Raw genomic sequence first — 18508 nt, 5'->3', positions numbered from 1 at the left:
CATCACGGACACAGATATAATAATTGTCAGGAATTCTAGTGACAATAGCATGGTTTCTCCATGTTTCCTTATGAGTATGTCATGATTTTTCATGAAGAAATTCATGTAGATGCTTTAATAACAACTGGTAACATCTTTAAGGCTGATGCCAACCATCCAGTCCTGTGGTTCCTAGGTGGATAGCCACATTGTGCTCCAAGATGACAGTGTAGATCACTAGTTTTCATTGTCCATGTGCTTTTAATCTTCCATCCTGACCCTCAGGTAGGTTGGTCCAAAGAGCATACAAGGAGCACAGAAGAGCAAATTTAGTCATTATTCCTGTCTGAGACTCAGCAGCCTTCAGAGTTCCAGGATCTTCTGGAGGACCCTGTTTTCCCATCCACCTCTTATATGCTTTTCACCAGTTTCCCACCTCTGTCTGGGTCTCATGGATTCAACATTTCCCATGCTCTTAGGGCTGCTATGGGCAAGCAAGTACTGGAGTATGCCAAAGTTGGAGGAGGGAACTGTTTTCCTGCACAGGTTAGGAAGAGTCAGGCATGAGAGGCAGTAGGGAGAGCATATTGAATGATGTATTCCTCCCAGTAACCAAAGTTAGATTCTAGGTTCTGTCCCTTTTGGCATCTCCAACCTCTACCCCTGTATTCCCCATTCCACTCAGACAGCTGTTGACTGCTTGATGCTATGGAAACTGACTCGGGTAGGGGAGGTAGGGATGGACATGGCTCGTGCCACTCGAGCACGGATTGAATGTTTATCTTGCCACCGATGCCACCTTTTCCGCACAGCTGAGCGAACCTGCAAGAAAAGAATGAAGGGAATTCAGATTGGGATAGGAAGACAGTCTTCATAAATCCTAGACAGAGCCCTTGGCTGCCCTCTCCTTCTGGATTCCATCATTTCTCTATTTTCCAGACTATGGAAACCAAGACCTAGTTTCACCGATGAAATATCCAAGTCATGGTTTCCAACCCTCTGAGCACTCTTCTAGATTCCTGAGAAAGAAAGAGTCATGGAGTAATTGAGCAGAGTAGTCACTGGGTAAATATTGGTAAGGGTTAAAAAAACAAGAGCCCTAAAACTTACATCCAAGATTTTCACCTTGGCAGAGGAGCCAGAAGCAGGCCCCCAGCCACTTCACGTCTCCAAAACTAATTTCAGTCACATATAGGAAGAGGAAGGGGAAACACATGGAGGCTATTATAGATATCATTTCTGGCCCTAACATCCCACTCTACCACCCCACAACCAGAAAAATAGAAATGCCCAATTCTTAGTAACCTCAAAGGTTTCCTTCATTTACTTACCTCACTGTTGAGGAAACAGTAGAAGACAGATACAAAGAAACCCTGGTGGGAGGAAGGATAAGGCCATATTATCCTGAGTAAGGGAGTAGTCTGATGGCCTGCCCTTACTCTGATAGCTTTGCTTATTCCATCTCTCTAGCATTGACCTTGGCCACCCAAACTCCCTCCCCACTCTTTGCACATCCGTCATCCCATTCCTAAACTAGCTAGCATCCAGTGCACGTCTGGGAGCCTTCTCTGACTAAATATCCCCTCCTCTGCCAGCTCCCTTTGGCATTCATGCCTGTTATAGATTCCTGTACTAGTTAGTAACTTTTTGTTGCTTGTCACCTTTAGACTGGCCCTCCGGAAACCATTCCCCTGTTCTCTGGGGAAGCTACCCTGGGGCTCATCCACCTTGATTGGTGAGTAAGAAAACTCACCTAGCCCACTATAGCTGGCCCCGTACCAGACCATGCTTCACATCCTATCTAGCTAACCACTTGGCCCTCTTACTAACTACTCTGCTATAGCATGACCATACTTCCTGTCCTTTTTACCTAGTGTTCTACACACAGTGACTACATTAGAATTGCTTTTGGAATCTGCCAATCATGGACCCTCTGTGGACCCACTCACTCTCCCTGTGGCTCACCAGATATGATAATTCTGTCCCCTGGCCATCATTCTCTTGAATGTGCTAACTCTCCTTATGAGAATGCAAACTCTTCAGAGGCAAGAATGATCTCATTTTTTAATTTGTATCTTCGGGGCTTAGCAGAATATCTGGCACACAATAGGAAATGCTTAATAAATGCTTAAAAAAAAACCCTTGCCGTCTGCCTTTGAATTGATACTAATTATCAGTTCCAGGGCAGATGAACAGTAAGGGCAATTGGGGTTAACTAACTTGCCCAGGGTTACATAGCTAGGATGTGTCTGAGATTTGATTTGAACCCAGGACCTTGTGTCTCCAGGCCTGCCACTCTATGCACTCAGCCACCTAATTGAACCAAATAAATGCTTTAAAAAATTTCATTGATTTCACATTGTCCATCCTAGATCCATACCATCAGAGCTGAAAGTGATCTTGGAAACTTAATAACACAGTTCCTTTATAAGGAAACAGAGGTGGAGAGAGATTAAGGGACTTGTTCAAGGTCACACAGTTAATATCTGGGCTTGGCTTTCAAATCTGGTCTCCTGTTTGAGATAGCATATTTGGAATTAGAAGACTTGAGTTCCAATGCCAGCTTGTTACCTATGTGACCTTGGACAAGTCACTAGGCTTTTAGTTTCTTCATCTGTAAAATAAAATGGGTTGCAAAGAGATCATAGGGGAAAAGACATGTACAAAAATATTTATAGCTGCGCTCTTTGTGGTGGCAAAAAACTGGAAAATGAGGGGATGCCCATCAATTGGGGAATGGCTGAACAGATTGTGGTATCTGTTGGTGATGGAATACTATTGTGCTCAAAGGAATAATAAACTGGAGGAATTCCATGTGAACTGGAATGACCTCCAGGAATTGATGCAGAGTGAAAGGAGCAGAGCCAGAAGAACATTGTACACAGAGATGGATACACTGTGGCACAATAGAATGTAATGGACTTCTGTACTAGCAGCAATGCAATGACCCAGGACAATTCTGAGGGATTTATGGAAAAGAACACTACCCACATTCAGAGGAAGAACTGCAGGAGAGGAAACACAGAAGAAAAACAACTGCTTGAACACATGGGTTGATGTGGACATGATTGGGGATGTAGACTCTTAATGACCACCCTAGAATAATTATCAATAATATGGAAATAGGTCTTGATTGATGACACATGAAGAAACCAGTGGAAATGCACGTTGGCTATGGGGGGTGGGTAGGGGGTGTGGGGGAGAGAGAGCAAGAACATGAATCATGGAACCATGGAAAAATTTTTCTAAAAAATAAAAATAAAATTAAATAAAATGGGTTGTATTCATTGACTTCTAAAGGTCCCCTCCAGCTCTGATCCTCTGACCCTATGATTACTAGTCCCCTGCTCCTCTTACTATTCTAAAGCTGTATCATAAGTTATTAGAAGACAAGGACAGTACTTTCTCCTTCTCTGGTGCCACCTAAATGGCGGGCGCCATAGCAATATTCAAACCATATGAAATTTTGATAACAGATGGACTGCCTGCTATGCAAAAAGAAGAGCAGTCGCCAACCCCCATGCCTTCTCCTCCCACCTCCATCAAATAAGGAAGGCTGGAGAAAAGAGCGGTACCTGGAAGGACTCCAGGAAGGAGTTGAAGTAAATGAAGACAACTCGAGAGACCTCATCCTCCCCAGGGTTCACAAAGAACAACATGTATGTGATACCCAGAAGAGGTAACAGTACGAGGGTGGCTTTCACAGCTTTCCTGAAAAGAAAGAGGAGAGAAATAGGGATAGAAAACCAGGAGTTTGTGGATAGAAGCCACATTCATGTCCCAGTGGAGCCCTCCTGTAAGACCCGTTGGAGGGGCAGGTTGGATGGGAGGGAAGCTTTACTTAGGAGATCTCCTAGTAGGGGGAGAAGATCTTGGGATCTGTGGGGAGAAGGAGATCTCAGCATCTAGACATTCGGATCTTGGGAAGAGGAATTGCAGGTTTGATAGGGTGAAACTGGAGGTGCTAGGAAAGCAGTCACCTGTACTGAATGGTCTCTGAAGTGGTTGAAGCCCGGAGTTTAGTCATGAGGATACGGACAATATTGAAGAGGAAGATAAAGTTGATCTGAAACAGACCAGAGTCAATGGGGCTAAGATCTGGCCATGGCCTTAGGGTTCCTCCCCTTTGGCTCTTTGCCCTCCCCTCTGGGGCCACTGGCATCTCTCAGGGACTTAGTATCTGGGGTTTGGTGCTTCAGTGAGATGACCAACCATTTCAAAAATGGATGGAGATATACCAACTATCTTTGGTCTTTTTTTTAAACCCCTTATCTTCCGTCTTAGTATCATTTCTAAGACAGAAAAAAGGGAAGGGCTAGGGAGTTGAGGTTAAGTGACTTGCCCAAGGTCACACAACTAGGAAGTGTCTGAGGCCAAATTTGAACCCATGTCCTCCTGACTTCAGGCCTGGTACTCTATCCACTATGCTACCTAGTTGCCCCTGATAATCTTTGTTATGAGAAGAAGGTAGTGGCATCTTCATTACAGAAAACAATCAACTCCCTGATCTTAGATAGGTCCCTTATATTTGGGTATATGGGCAGCAGGCAATAGACTATGTTTCAGCCTACTATTGATTGCCTAAGCAGATATAAACACCCTAACTCTTGTCCTACTCTCATGCTAGCCTTCTGCCTGTCCCATGTGGATCCTGCACCCAAATCACCAGAAGGCTTCCTCTAGGTTTCTAGTCCACACAGCGCTTCATTCTGTGCCATTCCTAAGATGGACGACCTACTAATCACAAACCAATTATGCTCCTACTAAGTTCTTACCAGCAGGACCAAAATCATGGGGCCCTGGTAGATGTAGTCAGTGTACACTCCGGCCCTCTTTCCAAACCAGCACCTGGAAGACCAGAGAAGTGATGGTTAGGAGGAGGAAGAAGTCATTAATGACCTCAGTTCTCTAGACTTACCTGAGACCTACAAGCCCAGGGAGCTGGGAAAGCATGGCTCTGCCAAAGGGATAAGCTCTTCAACCTCAACTAAAAATCCTCAACTAAAGCCTCAGTTATTCCATCTGTGAAAGGACTCCTAACCTTCTAAGATCACAGGGTTATGGGTCATGGACCCCTATGGCAGTCTGGTGAAACCCATATGATATATGACCACCTAGGAATAATATTTTAAAATAATCAAAGGAAATGCCAAATTTCAGGTTGAAATGAGTAAAAATAAGGGTGCAATTTTTTTCCCCATTCCCATTCAAGTCCACACACCTCCTGAAATCTATATGGACTCTGCTTCTATTGAGAAAATCAGAGCAGGAAGAGAACAGTGGGTATTGTCTGCCTCTGGTATCATTTATTCATTTCAGTGTAATCTAACAAACGTATATTGATCTTTTGCTATGGGCGAGGCACTGTGCAAAGGCATTGAGGATACAAAGAAGGAAATGATCCTGTCCTCAAGGAGACTACAGTCTATCCTGGGTGCTGAGGGGATAAAGGGTAGACCGAGATAAAGACAAGGGAGAAACTCAATGTGTAAGGGAAATTTAAAGAGATATAAATTTCATGGCAGGGGTGAAATAGAGATAGAGAGTGGTTGAAGGACAACTTCAGCAACCATTTTTATCCATCCATCCATTCATTCATTCATTTGTTTGTTTTAAACCATTATCTTTCATCTTAGAATCAAAACTGCATATTAGTTCTAAGACAGAAGAGTGGTAAGGGCTAGGCAGTGGGGGTTAAGTGACTTGCCCAGGGTCATACAGCTAGGAAGTGTCTGAGACCAGATTTGTTCCCTGAAAGTTGAGTCTTCCTGACTGCAGCCTCTGTATTCTATCCATTATGCCACCTAGCTGCTTCTCTCCTACTACTACCATCTACCTTTGTGCACCTGGGAATGAGGTCACGAGATCCAGGTGAGACACAGAGCAATTTCCCTTGTGTTTCATTTTAGCTGTACCCTGAACCTTAGCCTCCCAGGGTAAAGAGTGAGAGCATGGCATCCTCATAGACTCAGGGAAGGATCAGAGCTCTGCAAGCATTGGACCAAGAGTTCAGTAGAACCCAGGCCATTCTGACCCTCCCCAGCTGTGTGACCTTGGACAAGTCATTTCCATTTTTTCCTAGGTGATGAAGGGGGTAGAGTGCAGGACCAGGAGTCAAGAAGACCTTATTTCAAATCCAGCCTCAGACATTTGCAGCTATGTGACATTGGGCGAGTCACTTAACCTTAGTCCACATCATTTTCCTCATTTGTAAAATGAGTACTATTTAGGATAAAATGAGATAATATTTGTAAACCACTTTTGAAACCTTAAAACATTGTATAGATGCTATTACTCTTATTTTTGGGGCAGCTTGGTGGCACAGAGGATAGAGTGCCGGGTCTGGAGTCCAGAAGTCTCTTCTTCCTGAGTTCAAATCTGGCTTCTGACATTTATTTAGCTGGGTGACCCTGGGCAAGTCAAGGAAGATCTGAGTTCAAATCCAGTTCCAGACTCTTACTAGCTGCATGATCTTGGGCAAGTCACTTAACTCTGTTGGTCTCAGTTTCCTGAACTAGAGAAGGAAATGGCCCACCACTCCAGTACCTGTGCCAAGAAAAGACTAAACGGGATCATAAAAGTCAGACGTGAATGAAAAACAATTGTTATTAATATTTCTCTTCTCCAAGTCTCAATGTCCCCATCTACAAAATGGGGTTAGATTAGATAAATACTAGGGTCCCTTCCAGTTCCTTTAGTCTATGATTCTGTTTTATTTTAACCACCCTTTCCTTACCTCCTGCCTTCCAAATTCAATAAGCCTTCATCTAACCCCTGATGAGTGCCAAGTACTCATGGAAGAAATATGCAGTTCACAGAAGACAAAACTCTATCCTCATGGAACATCCAGCTCTGGGTGTGGGAAAAAAGCAAGTGTTTCAGGTCGATTTGGATGCTCCCCCAATCAATGGGGCAGGATTAGCCCTTAGTCCAGAGGCTGGAGCTGCCTGGGAAGTAGGGGGTGAGGAATTGGGAGGGGGGAGCGAGGTGGTGTTCCCAAGCCTGCCCCCCTCCCCAGCCAAGCCAGGTTTCTTGCCTTCCCAACTGGGATCTGATGGAGCTTGCTCTCCCAGGAATGTGCAAGATGCAGAAATCAGCCCGCTGCCTCTGACTCAGACAGGAGTCACCCTGATAAATATGGAACGTATTCAGATTTCTTGTCACTGCCAATACAGCTGAGGCACCTCCATTGCCCAAGCAGGCGGCTTCTGGGGGGGAAGGGGGAGCGGAGGAGGAATGGGATGGGGGGAAGGGCCGATGGCTGCCATAACAGGAAATCTATTAGCAGATCCAGAGCTGGGGGAAGCCTGTGTTTGTGGGCACACATACCCCTGCAGATGTATACACCTCCCCCCTCCATGCTCACACACAGATAACACAGAGACACCAGCCTTGTATCCCAACAATAGAACTGTGTCTACTTTAAAACAGATTTTGCTGTCTGGTTGATTGAATATATTGAAAGCAAAAGAAAATATCATCTTGACCCTTGTGAGCACTGACGTAGCCATGTGCACATGCCTGTCCACCCATGTGCATTCAGAGATAAGCACATATAACCCATAAAATGATGTGTGTGAATATTTTATATATAAAAATATATTCCTATATATAAATATTTCTATATGTTCTATATTTATGTATTCTCTATATAAATATATTCATATGACCCATATATACATATATATATATATATATATATATATATATATATATAGAGAGAGAGAGAGAGAGAGAGAGAGAGAGAGAGAGAGAGAAAGTCCTAAAAAGAGGGGAAGGAAGCAGCTAGGTAGCACAGTAGATTGAGAGCCAGGTCTAAAGTTGGGAGGTGCTGGGTTCAAATGTGACCTCAGACACTTCCTAGCTGTGTGACTCTGGGTAAGTTGCTTAACCTTGATTGCCTAGCCCTTGCTGCTTTTCTGAATTAGAACTGATCCTAAGACAGAAGGAAAAGGTTTTGTTTTGTTTTGTTTTTTCAAGGAGGCAAAGATAGTGGTCCTAGAATTGAGGAATTGTTGAAAGTAATATCCAAATTTACAGAGCATTTACATCTATTATATCATTTGATTTTTACAACATCCTCTTGTGTACTTCAGAACAAGCCCTATTAGCTGCATTTCACAGGCGAGGAAATCAAGGCTCATATAGGTTCAGTGACTTGATAATAAGTGTTAGAGGCAGGATCTGAACTCAGGTCTTGGCTAACTCTAAGACTAGTACACCAACACTGCATTAATAGTTCAAGTAACTAACTAGCTGGGTAGTCTCTGCACCTCTGCATTCTAAGGTATGACAGGAAATTGCTCACCTAGGGCCAGCACAGAATACTGGGAAGAGGATTAGGTATGAAGTTAGCAGATTTCCTTGCTCTAACATTTGAGGCTTTCAACTTCCTCAAGCAATAGAATCTTCAAATGTAAAATGGAGATGATAATATCTTCAGAACCCCTTTATAGGGTTGTTGTGAAGAAAGCGTCTCATAAACCCTAAAATGGGGCAGTGGCTTGGAATCAGGAAGACTCATTTTCACGAACTCATATATAGTTTCAGACATTTACTAGCTGTGTGACCTTGGGCAAGTCACTTAATCCTACTGACCTCAGTTTCCCTATCTGTAAAATGAGCTGAAGAAGGAAATGGTAAACCACTCCAGTATCTCTGCCAAGAAAACCCCAGACAGGGTCATGCAGAGTCAGACATGACTGAAATGACTCAATAATGACAACAAACCCTAAAACATTTGATAAATGTGAATTATCATTAAGCTGAATTTTTCAAAGGATAAGTGGGACACACAACTTCATTCTCAGGATCAAAGATCCCCTTTGGAGGTCAATCTTATCTTTGTCTTAGACTTTATAGAGAGTCTTATCTCCTACCCAGACAGCTTAGCATCTTTTACATGGGACAATTTATCCAGAGAAAGAGCTCCATGGCAGCTTACTAACTCAGTCATTATGATCTAAAACATTTAAAACCTCTATTCTTGACCCCAATTAGTGTCTGTGCTCATTCTTCCTTCTTCTCTCCAGAGAGATGAGGCATAGTTGGGTCTTCTTTTGAATAGAACCATGAAATGTCAGGCTAAAAGGTACCTTAGAGACCATTTAGTGTAACCATCTCATTTTATGGGGGTAGAAATGGAATCTCAGAGAGGGAAAACGATATGTCCAAGGTCATGTGGCCAGTGAGTGGGAGGGTAATAATGATAATTTGCGTCTCTTTCTGCTTAGCTTAGTGGTCTTTTCATTCACCACTATTGCCTTAGAAGTCAGAGCTTTGCTATATCCTGAAATAGGCTCTTCCTGAGCCCATTAAGGTGATTGGGCGCCCATTCTTCAGGTGGAAAAAATCTGAAGCTTGGAGTAGAGGAACTGAACAAGGAAGTGGTCTTGTGATGGCAGGGTTTAGCTGGATAGTTGGGTTTAAGGGGTTCACAGGTGATGTCATGTGGCACTGGGAAAGGGCATCTATGCACATTCATAGGACCACATCTTTCCCAGCCTCGAGGCAAAGCCTGAGAACTCAGAGATTCTGATTCTCAACAATGACAGGCAGCCACTTGCCAGTCAGCACACCTCATCTGTGTTCTGTTCATCTGGAACAAAGTGAAGTCATTTCTGACTCAAGATAATAGATAATAGATCTGTGTCTGGAAAGCCATAGAGTCTAACCCCCTCACTTTACATAGAGGGAAACTAAGGCATGGAAAGGTTAAGTAGTTTGTTCAAGGTCATACTAGATCCTTCCCTCAAATCCACTTAAATGGCAAATACTGTTTGTTTTGTCATCATAATTTCTCTCACATCTTGTCCCTCCTCTCCCCTGAAAATATTTCTATTGAGACTCAGTTCATCCTGCCTGGACTGCAGTAATAGTCTCTTGATTGGTCTTCTTTCTGCCTGCCTCTCCCTTTCCCAGTTATGGAACAAGAAAAAGGATCTCAAAGATCATTTATTCAGTCCAACCTTCAGCAGAAAGGGGATCCTGTCTGTGATTGGGAATTTACCACATCCTGGAACAGCCCTTTTGCTTTGAAACAGCTCTAATTGTCAAGAAGTTTTTCCTTATATCAAGCCTAAATCTGCCCCTCTCCTCCTTTCTCCCATCACTTCAAGACAACACTAGTAGGGCCAATATGTCTCACTCCTCTTCTAAATGATAACCCTTCGAAAGCCTGAGAACCCCAGTGATGGTGAACCTTTTCGAGACAGAGTGCCCAAACTACACTCTTACACGGCCTGTGAGCCACCCCTCACACCAGACAGGGGAGGGAGGAAGCATTCCCATTGGGCTGCTGGGCAGAGGGGCGTGGCATGTGAGAAATGTCCTCAGGCATGCATGGAGAGGGGGAGGGGAGCAGTCTCCTCCAGCATGTGTGCCAGAGGTTTGCCAACACGACTCTAAACTATCTCTTACCAAGTCACCCTTTTTACCTTTAGGCAAAATATCCCCAGTTCTATCAACTATTCTAAGTCAAGTGTTCTTTTTTTCCCTTTTAACCTCACTTTTTTACTTTCTGTTTTAGAATGGATACTAAGTATGGGTTCCAAGGTGGAAGAGTGGTAAAAGCTAGGCATTTGGGGTTAAGTGACTTGCCCAAGGTCATATAGCTAGGAAGTGTCTGAGGCCAGATTTGAACCCAGGTGCACCCCTCTCTAGGACTGGCTCTCTAGGACTGGCTCTCTAGTCACTGAGCCACCTAGCTGCCCGAAGTCAAGGTTCTTAATCTTGTGTGTGTGTGTGTGTGTGTGTGTGTGTGTGTGTGTGTGTGTGTGTGTGTGTGTGTGTATCTCACAGACCCCTTTTGGCGGTCTGAAAAATCCTATGGCCTCCTCTAAGAATGATGTTTTTAATTGTATAAAATTAATGTGTAAGCAGGATTATGAAGGAAAACAATTAGACAGAAATATAGTTATCAAAATATTTTTTAAAACAAGTTCACAGGGCCAGTTAGGTGGCACAGTAGATAGAGCGCCGGGCCCGGAGTTGGGAGGACCTAGGTTTCAAATCTGGTCTTAGGCACTTCCTATCTGTATGATCCTGGGCAAGTCACTTAACTCCAATTATCTAGCCCTTGCCCTTCTGACTTATAGTTGGCAGAAGAACAGAAAGTAAGGGTTCAAAAGAAAAGTTCACAGACCCCAAGTTAAGAGCTCTTGCCCTCTTCCTATCGTATTTGTTTGTCAATATTCTTCCTAAAAGTTAGTGCCCTGAAATGAAGTCAATATTCTAGATATGGTCTGACCAGAGCAGAATACAACAATACTCTCATCTTCCTCATTCTGAACATCAAGATTCTCCATGGTGTGTCATTTGAAATTGATGTAAGCCCTGGAAGACTACGCCTCCCAGGGATCCCTGCTACAACTTCCCCTGACACCTCCCACTTCCTTTGTGGGAGGTATCAGAGAAAGTATAAAAGAGAAAGTTTGGCGCCTTTTCTCTCTATGCTGGAAGCTCTCACTAGCTCTCTACCCTGAGACCCTGATCTCTCTCTTAGTGCCTTTTTCCCTTTCTTCCTACCTCCTAGTTTCCCTTAGACCTTCCCTTTTCTAATTTAAACAAAACCTAGCTATTCCAAACCCTAAAATTGCTCTCTGATCTTTTATTTGAGATTTGAGCCCCTGAAGGGCTCTGATCAATTTCCCCGGCTGGGGGCTCGGGACCAGGACCCCTACCTTCCTTTCCCTTCCTCTACCTTCTGCTCTCCTTTCTCCCATTCCTGCCTTCCTCATTTTCACCTCACCTGAACAGATGAGACAATTGAGGTCCAGCAAAAGGAAATGACTTGCCCAAGGCAACCTAGATAATTAGTGGCGGTGGTAGTAGTAGTGGGATGCATCTTCCTGAGTTCAAATTGTATTAGCTATATGACCCTGGATGAGTCACTTAGCACTGTTTGTTTCAGTTTCCTCATCTGTAAAATGATCTGGAGAAGGAAATGGAAAACTGCTCTAAAAGCTTTACCAAGAAAACCCCAAGTGGGGTCATGAAGAGTTGAATATAACTGAAAAAGTACAACAATAATCCCGATTTTTAGATTTTTTAGACTAGGGTTTTCCTTTAGTATCAGAAATCTGATCACTGTTCCTTCCTCCTGACTCAGGTAAAACATATTTCCCCACTCCCATACATATTATTGCTGGGGTGGATGGGGACGTAGAAGAAGAGATCTCTGCTCTCTGTGGTTTAGAGCAGCTTTCTGAAGGTGCCTTCCTAAAGAGGACACCTCTGCTCCAAACCATCAGTGATAAAGGAGGGGAAAAAAGAGAGAAGAAAGCTAAAGATGGGGCATCTACTTACTTCTCATTATCATAGTACAGTTTCCCGATGGCCCAGGCCACAATGATAGGGAAAGGCACACCTGTAGGGGAGACAGGGTCAGTAACAGGGGAGGATCCAGCCCTTCTGTCTTAGAATTACCCATTTTAGGACTTTCAGCTAGGTATCACCCATCTTGACCATTAAGAAGCTCATCAAATCCCTAGATTAATTGTGGATCTAGGGATTTGATGAGATCCATGCAATCCAGCCCTCTGCTGATAAACAGGACAAGGTGATCCAGGAACCTCATGATACCTGCTCAGTACACACTAGGTCCTAAATTAATTTGATGAATTCAATTGGATGTCAGGTCATAGAGCAGGTTGTCCAGGGACTCAGTTGACTGCTTGCTTTCAGCTCCATCAAATAGGTGAAGTGCCCCCACTCCCTCCCACCTTGATGCATGCCCCACAACCCTCTGAGGTGTCCCATTTAGGGTAACCTTCTTCTTCCCTCAGGACTCCCAGAATGGACCTTCCTTCTCTTTGGAGAAGAGGAAGGGGGAAGCCTTGGGGCAGAGGGAGCCATGTGAAGATGAGAGGAATCATCTCCAGGAAGAACCCTCTGAGGAGAGTGCCAGATGTTCTTCTCCCTCTGTCCTTCTCCACCCACCCCATCCATGGCTATAATTGTGTATGCATGTATATGGTGGTGGGAGGAGAGGCCTGGGAGCCTTTGGGCTCAGTGCTGAGGGTCCAGTAAAGCACAATTCTTGACCACCCACTCACACCAGCCAATACAAATAAACATCCACTTTCGAAGCTTGTCAGTAGAGTAGGTGAGCACAATGGCTGTGTGTAGGTAACAGCCTTCTCCAAACATCCAGAAGAAGTTGGTAACATGAAAATAGTTGTAAGCAGCTGTCACGAGCCGGCACCAGCCCTACACAGAGAAAGGATAGACGATCAGGCAGCCAGAAGTCAGAGGAGAGAAGTTTAGAAGCATCTTTGTTATTGCTCATCTTTGGCCTCTAATCCTGCCTCTGTGTCTGTTTGTCTTAGCTTCCCTGATAGGGTTATATTGATAGAGGAAAGCTAGAGATGGCAGGGATAAGGGAGACTGGGTCTTTGCCCTGTTCCATCACCACTATTGACTCCTCTGCACCAGACTCAGCAGGTCTTTTGGAAGGAAGGGCAAACAACAGCCTGGGCTCCCAATGGGCATTTAGAGGGATAGAGTCAATACCAAGACCTCTGCTCTTCTACTGAGTAAGACTTGGGGAGTACTCATCAGTTCCCCCAAACCTTGCTTCTAGGTTCATTCCCTAAAATGACTTTAGTGTCAATGAGAGGAATAGGAAAAGGGGGGAAGGAGGAAGACTCTTGTTCTAATCCTTGGGTCCAATTTGTGTCAAATTTTCAAGGCTGCTCCAGGGTTATGTTAGGAGGGAGGGGGACTAGATGACTTCTGAAGTCTTTTTCAACTCTAAATTTCTATGACTGTCTTCAAATGAAAAAACTTCTGTTTTGTGGACCAAATAACATCCCTACTTTATTCTACCTTGAGGGCATCTTTGTTCTCTGTTTCTAGTCCTGTCCCCTCCAACTCCCCTTTCCCACCCCAGACCTGGTCCAGACTCTGGCTCCAAGGCTCAAACCATGTCCTGGACAGGATGTACATACCACATTACTCTGGTGTACTTCAGGGCTCATGGTGAGCTGTACCACAAACCAGGTAGCATTGCGTAGGATGAAAGCAGAGATGAGGTTCCAGTGAATGATATTCCGAAGGCACCGGATGCTCCTTTATTTGGGTAGAAAGGAGGAAAGGGAGATAGACAGTAATATAGGAAGGTGGAAGAATAGGGCGAAAGATATACCAATCACCCAAAGAAGTCAGTAAACCCCAATCTGACCTGACCAACCCCTGTCTCTGTCTAGCTTGGCCCCTCAACCCTCCCAGTCCTAGGAAAATGTAAGTTCCTTTTGGGAGGGATTGCTTTTTGGTTTTTAGCTTCATATCCCTAGTACAGTGCCTTATACACAGTAGGCACTAAATAAATACTTTGTTGGAGAGAAGATAGAGCTGGAAGATACTTGTTCCCTTTTCTCCCCTTCACTAGATTTGTCCTTCATAACCTTGGATTCCCCTGTGTCCAATTGGGTCTTCCTGGCAATGGGGTCAGGGAAAGGTGTGGGTATCCATTTCAGATGATCTTCACCTAGGAGATGTGGCAGAACTAGGATATCAATTGGGTGAAAGGTGCCAAAGGGGAGGGCCCATTGAAGGGCTAGGTGTACTGGCAGAGTTGGGACCTAAAGGTCTATTAATTTGCATTGACCACTAGAAATACTTTGGAATAAGTCACAGGTTCTATAAACTAATGATTCTACAAAGCAGAATCTAGTTTAGTCCCAATTCAATCTCTTTCTTCTCTGTTCTCTTAAAGCCTACATTACTAGTATTTTCTCAGAGCTGCAGAATGTTTGAGTAGAATAGGATGACAAAGGTCAGCTTCCTAATTTGACATCTAAAGAAACAGGACCAGAAAAGTGAAATGATTTTTGCCCAGTGTCCCCAAGCACAACTGACAGCAGGTATGAGATTTGAACCTGAATTTATTTGACTCTCAAGGCCAACATATTTTCCAATCCTCCACTATGTCTCAGATTCTGTACTTGTAAATAAGTTTTATCTCCCCAGCTAGATAGTATGCAGCTAGAGGGAAGAGACTATGCCTTACAATTCTTTTGTTATCCCAAGACTACTCACACACAATGTTGAGTACTTGGCATGTGCTCAAGAATAGTTGAATTGAAAAAAAATTAATACTTTAAATGTGCTCAAGAATTGTTAAAAAAAAATTTAAGTACGTTGGAAGCATTTGACTGGAAAAAAAACAAATATCTCCAATGAGGGTTTGGTATTCAAAACAGATAGACAAACAGAGATGTGTAAAACCAAAAACCATTCCCCAATAGATAAGTGACCAAAGTATATGAACAAACAGTTCTTAAAAAATCAACTGGAACTATTAACAACTACAGGAATAAGTCTCCAAAACACTAATAAAAATCTAATCAACCCTAAGATTTCACTTCACATCCATCAAATTGTCAAAGATGACAAAAAGATGAAAATAGTCGATGGAGGAAGTGTGAAAAGGCGGGCACACTCACTAATGCATTGTTGGTGGAACTGTGATCTAGTACAACTATTATGGAAAGCAATATGGAATTGTGCAAATAAATGGGCTAACATATCCATATTTTTGACTCAGTGATTCTACTAGTTGACCTATATCCCAAAATATTATTGATAAAAAAGAAGGGCTCCCTATACACCAAAATATTTGTAATAGTCCTTTTTATAGTAATAGAGAGCTGGAAACAAAGCAGAGGCTTATTAACTGGGGAATGGTTAAACAATTAGTGGAGAGTAGGAGGAAGGAGAGAAAATAAACACTTTTTAGTTGAAACAAAATAAAAATAAAAAACCCTTGAATTGTAGTACCTGGATATAATGGAATATTACCATGCCGTGATAGGCGATGAAAGTGATGAATACAGAGAAATGTGGGAAGACCTACATGAACTGATGCTGAATAAAGTAAGCAAAGACAGGAAAACAATTTACACAATTACTAGATGCATGTAAATGGAAAGAACAGCCAAGAAACAAATAAAAACATTGTGAAATTATAACAAACAAACTTGGCCCCAAATAAAAGCTATTAGAAAATATCTCCCCAACTTCTTTTACAAAAATGAGTAGGTGGGAGGAGTTCATGGGTATAGGATATCAAAGATAAATTGAAATTGAAATGACATAAAAACAAAAAAAATCTATTTAAATCTGTCTAAAAATTTTTAAAGCACCTTCATATTGCCTAAAGTTCTGAATATTCACCTTAAGCTTTATCTTAGAAAGCAGATGTATACTCCAGGTTTCTTTCCAAAGAGAAAAGGTTACTCTAATCCAAGTGACTACCACAGGAGCAGATCACTTGGTATTCAGGTCTAAAGGATCCTCAACTTTAGTCCTTGTGATATATATATATTTCCTTTATTTTTCCCTCCTTAGCATAGCATTCTCTTTTATTCTTAAGTGTTTGCTGTTGTTTAGTCATTTCTGGTAGTGTCTGATTTTTCATGATCCCATTTGGGGTTTTCTTGGCAAAGATATAGTTTGGCATTTTCTTCTCCAGTTCATTGTATAAATGAGGAAATGGAGGCAAACGGGTTAAGTGACTTGTCCAGGGTCACACAGCTAGTAAATATCCAAGCTCGGATTTAACCTCAGGAAGATGAGTCTTCCTGATTCTAGGCTTGGAACGCTATCCACTGTATCACCTAGCTGCAAAGGACCTCCTTTCCTCCAGGAGCAAATAATTTTCCCTCCTTGGTCCAGAGGTATCAGACTCAAACTGAAACAGGGGCCACTAGTCCATACATATAGACTCTTGTGGGCTGCATATTGACTTAGTTTTTAAATGCAATATTTATGTTTTTCAGAAGTTTTATTTATTTTGTTAAATATTTCCCAATTACATTTTTTTTAAACCCTTGTACTTCTGTGTATTGACTCATAGGTGGAAGATTGGTAAGGGTGAGCAATGGGGGTCAAGTGACTTGCCCAGGGTCACACAGCTGGGAAGTGGCTGAGGCCAGGTCTGAACCTAGGACCTCCAGTCTCTAGGCCTGACTCTCACTCCACTGAGCTACCCAGCTGCCCCCCCCCCCCCCCGCCCCAATTACATTTTAATCTTGTTCGGCCCACACTTTAGAGTGCAGTGGTATGCATGTGATCCTAAGATGGCCTTTTGTTTGGCATCTGCTTTAGAATATAAAGGACTTGAATTATTTGTGGCATACTAGGATTCTGTGAACTGGAGAATAGATAGAATTCATTCTGTGTCAGAGGAGGACGGGGGAGGCAGCAGTTCTGTGGAGAGGAACCCACTAGGGTGATGGATGACCAGATCCTCTAGAGCAGGGGTTGGCAGGAGCCATAAAGTCATTTTTTTTCAGGCACTATTACAGGAGCTGCACTGTGAGCACTGTACGGCTCTCACGAGATTACATTTTAAAAAATGTGGCGTTTATGGCTCTCACAGCCTAAAAGGTTGCCGACCCCTTCTCTAGTGGGATAGGATAAAGAACCCTGATTGCAGCCCCAATCCAGCCTGTGGAGTTGTCCTTAGCTTCTCAAATAAGATGTCAGTGTAGGCAAATGTTGGCACATGGGAATCTGGCTTTCCTGCCCCCCAACATCGACTCTTCTGCACCAGGGCTAGCTGGCTCCTTGGGACTAAGGGCAAACAGTCTTTCCACTTGCCTCCCACCATTGACTCTTTTGCACCAGAATCAATTGGTTCCTCAGGACTATGAGCAAACAATTTCCCCTTCCTCTTTCTGTCCCCAAATCAGCTGATTCCTTGGGACTAAGAGCAGATAATCCTCCCACCTACCCCCATCATTGACTCTCCAAACCAGAGCTAGCTGGTTCCTTGGCCCTCAGGGCAAACAGTCCCTCAACTGCCCCCCATCATTGATTCTTTTGCACCAGAGCTGTTTGGTTGCCTGGTCCTAAGGGCAGATAGCCCTCCCACCTGCCCCCACCATCATTGACTCTTCTGCACCCAAACCAGTTGATTCCTTGGGACTAGGGGCAAACAGTCCTCCCACCTCCCCCTCCATTGATTCTTTTGCACCAGAGCCAGCTGATTCCTTGAGACTAAAAGCAAACACTAGCCCTTGGTTCCTCCAGGCATTTGGAGGCAGGAAAGTCTACTCCCCCTCACTAGGAGAATCTGTCTCAGCTCTGAGTGACAGTTCCATCGTCCTTCTCCATCCCATTCCAGAGCAGTGTGGTGCTGACTGGGACTTGGCACAGAAATGCCTGGCACTGAGACCTCCGTCCCTGCCAATAGGCACTGCTGCTGCCACACACACTCTGAGGGGGGCTGCTGCCAGCCTGCTGGAGGCCCTGCCAGCAGTCGTCTTCTAGCTACGACATTCTCACTGTGACCCAGCAGCCTGGCCCTGGTTGCACAGGTAGGAGGTGGAGCAGATGGAGGACTCTCTGGTGTGGGTGACCGTGAAGCAGCACCATCTCATCCCTTAGGTGCATGACCGCCTCCATATGTTCCGGTCCCCTCCCCCATCCCATGGTGGCATCTGAACAGCTGAAAAGGGAAGCAATGATTTGGGAAAGAGAAGAGTTTTAGCAGAGTGAGACAGTGAGGTGGCACAGTAGATAG

At 43.8% G+C, this 18508-nt stretch overlaps 1 protein-coding gene across 1 annotated transcript in view; it reads right to left on the bottom strand.

Moving 5' to 3' along the window:
* Positions 1 to 660: 660 nt before the first annotated feature.
* Positions 661 to 18508, bottom strand: part of CRHR1 (corticotropin releasing hormone receptor 1) — a 109254-nt gene continuing 91406 nt past the window's right edge. Inside the window, exons 7-14 of the mRNA XM_044675126.1 lie at positions 13929 to 14049; positions 13035 to 13188; positions 12286 to 12346; positions 4755 to 4827; positions 3960 to 4045; positions 3555 to 3690; positions 1311 to 1352; positions 661 to 801 (exon numbers count right to left, since the gene is read on the bottom strand). Of these exons, the coding sequence (XP_044531061.1) occupies positions 661 to 801; positions 1311 to 1352; positions 3555 to 3690; positions 3960 to 4045; positions 4755 to 4827; positions 12286 to 12346; positions 13035 to 13188; positions 13929 to 14049 (814 nt within the window). The remainder of the gene's footprint in view (positions 802 to 1310; positions 1353 to 3554; positions 3691 to 3959; positions 4046 to 4754; positions 4828 to 12285; positions 12347 to 13034; positions 13189 to 13928; positions 14050 to 18508) is intronic.

The sequence above is a fragment of the Gracilinanus agilis genome, chromosome 4 (genome assembly GCF_016433145.1).
Source record: "Gracilinanus agilis isolate LMUSP501 chromosome 4, AgileGrace, whole genome shotgun sequence".
Taxonomy (NCBI): Eukaryota; Metazoa; Chordata; class Mammalia; order Didelphimorphia; family Didelphidae; genus Gracilinanus; species Gracilinanus agilis.
The sequence above is the reverse complement of the archived record's forward strand: the minus strand, read 5'-3'. Positions and strand labels throughout refer to the sequence as shown.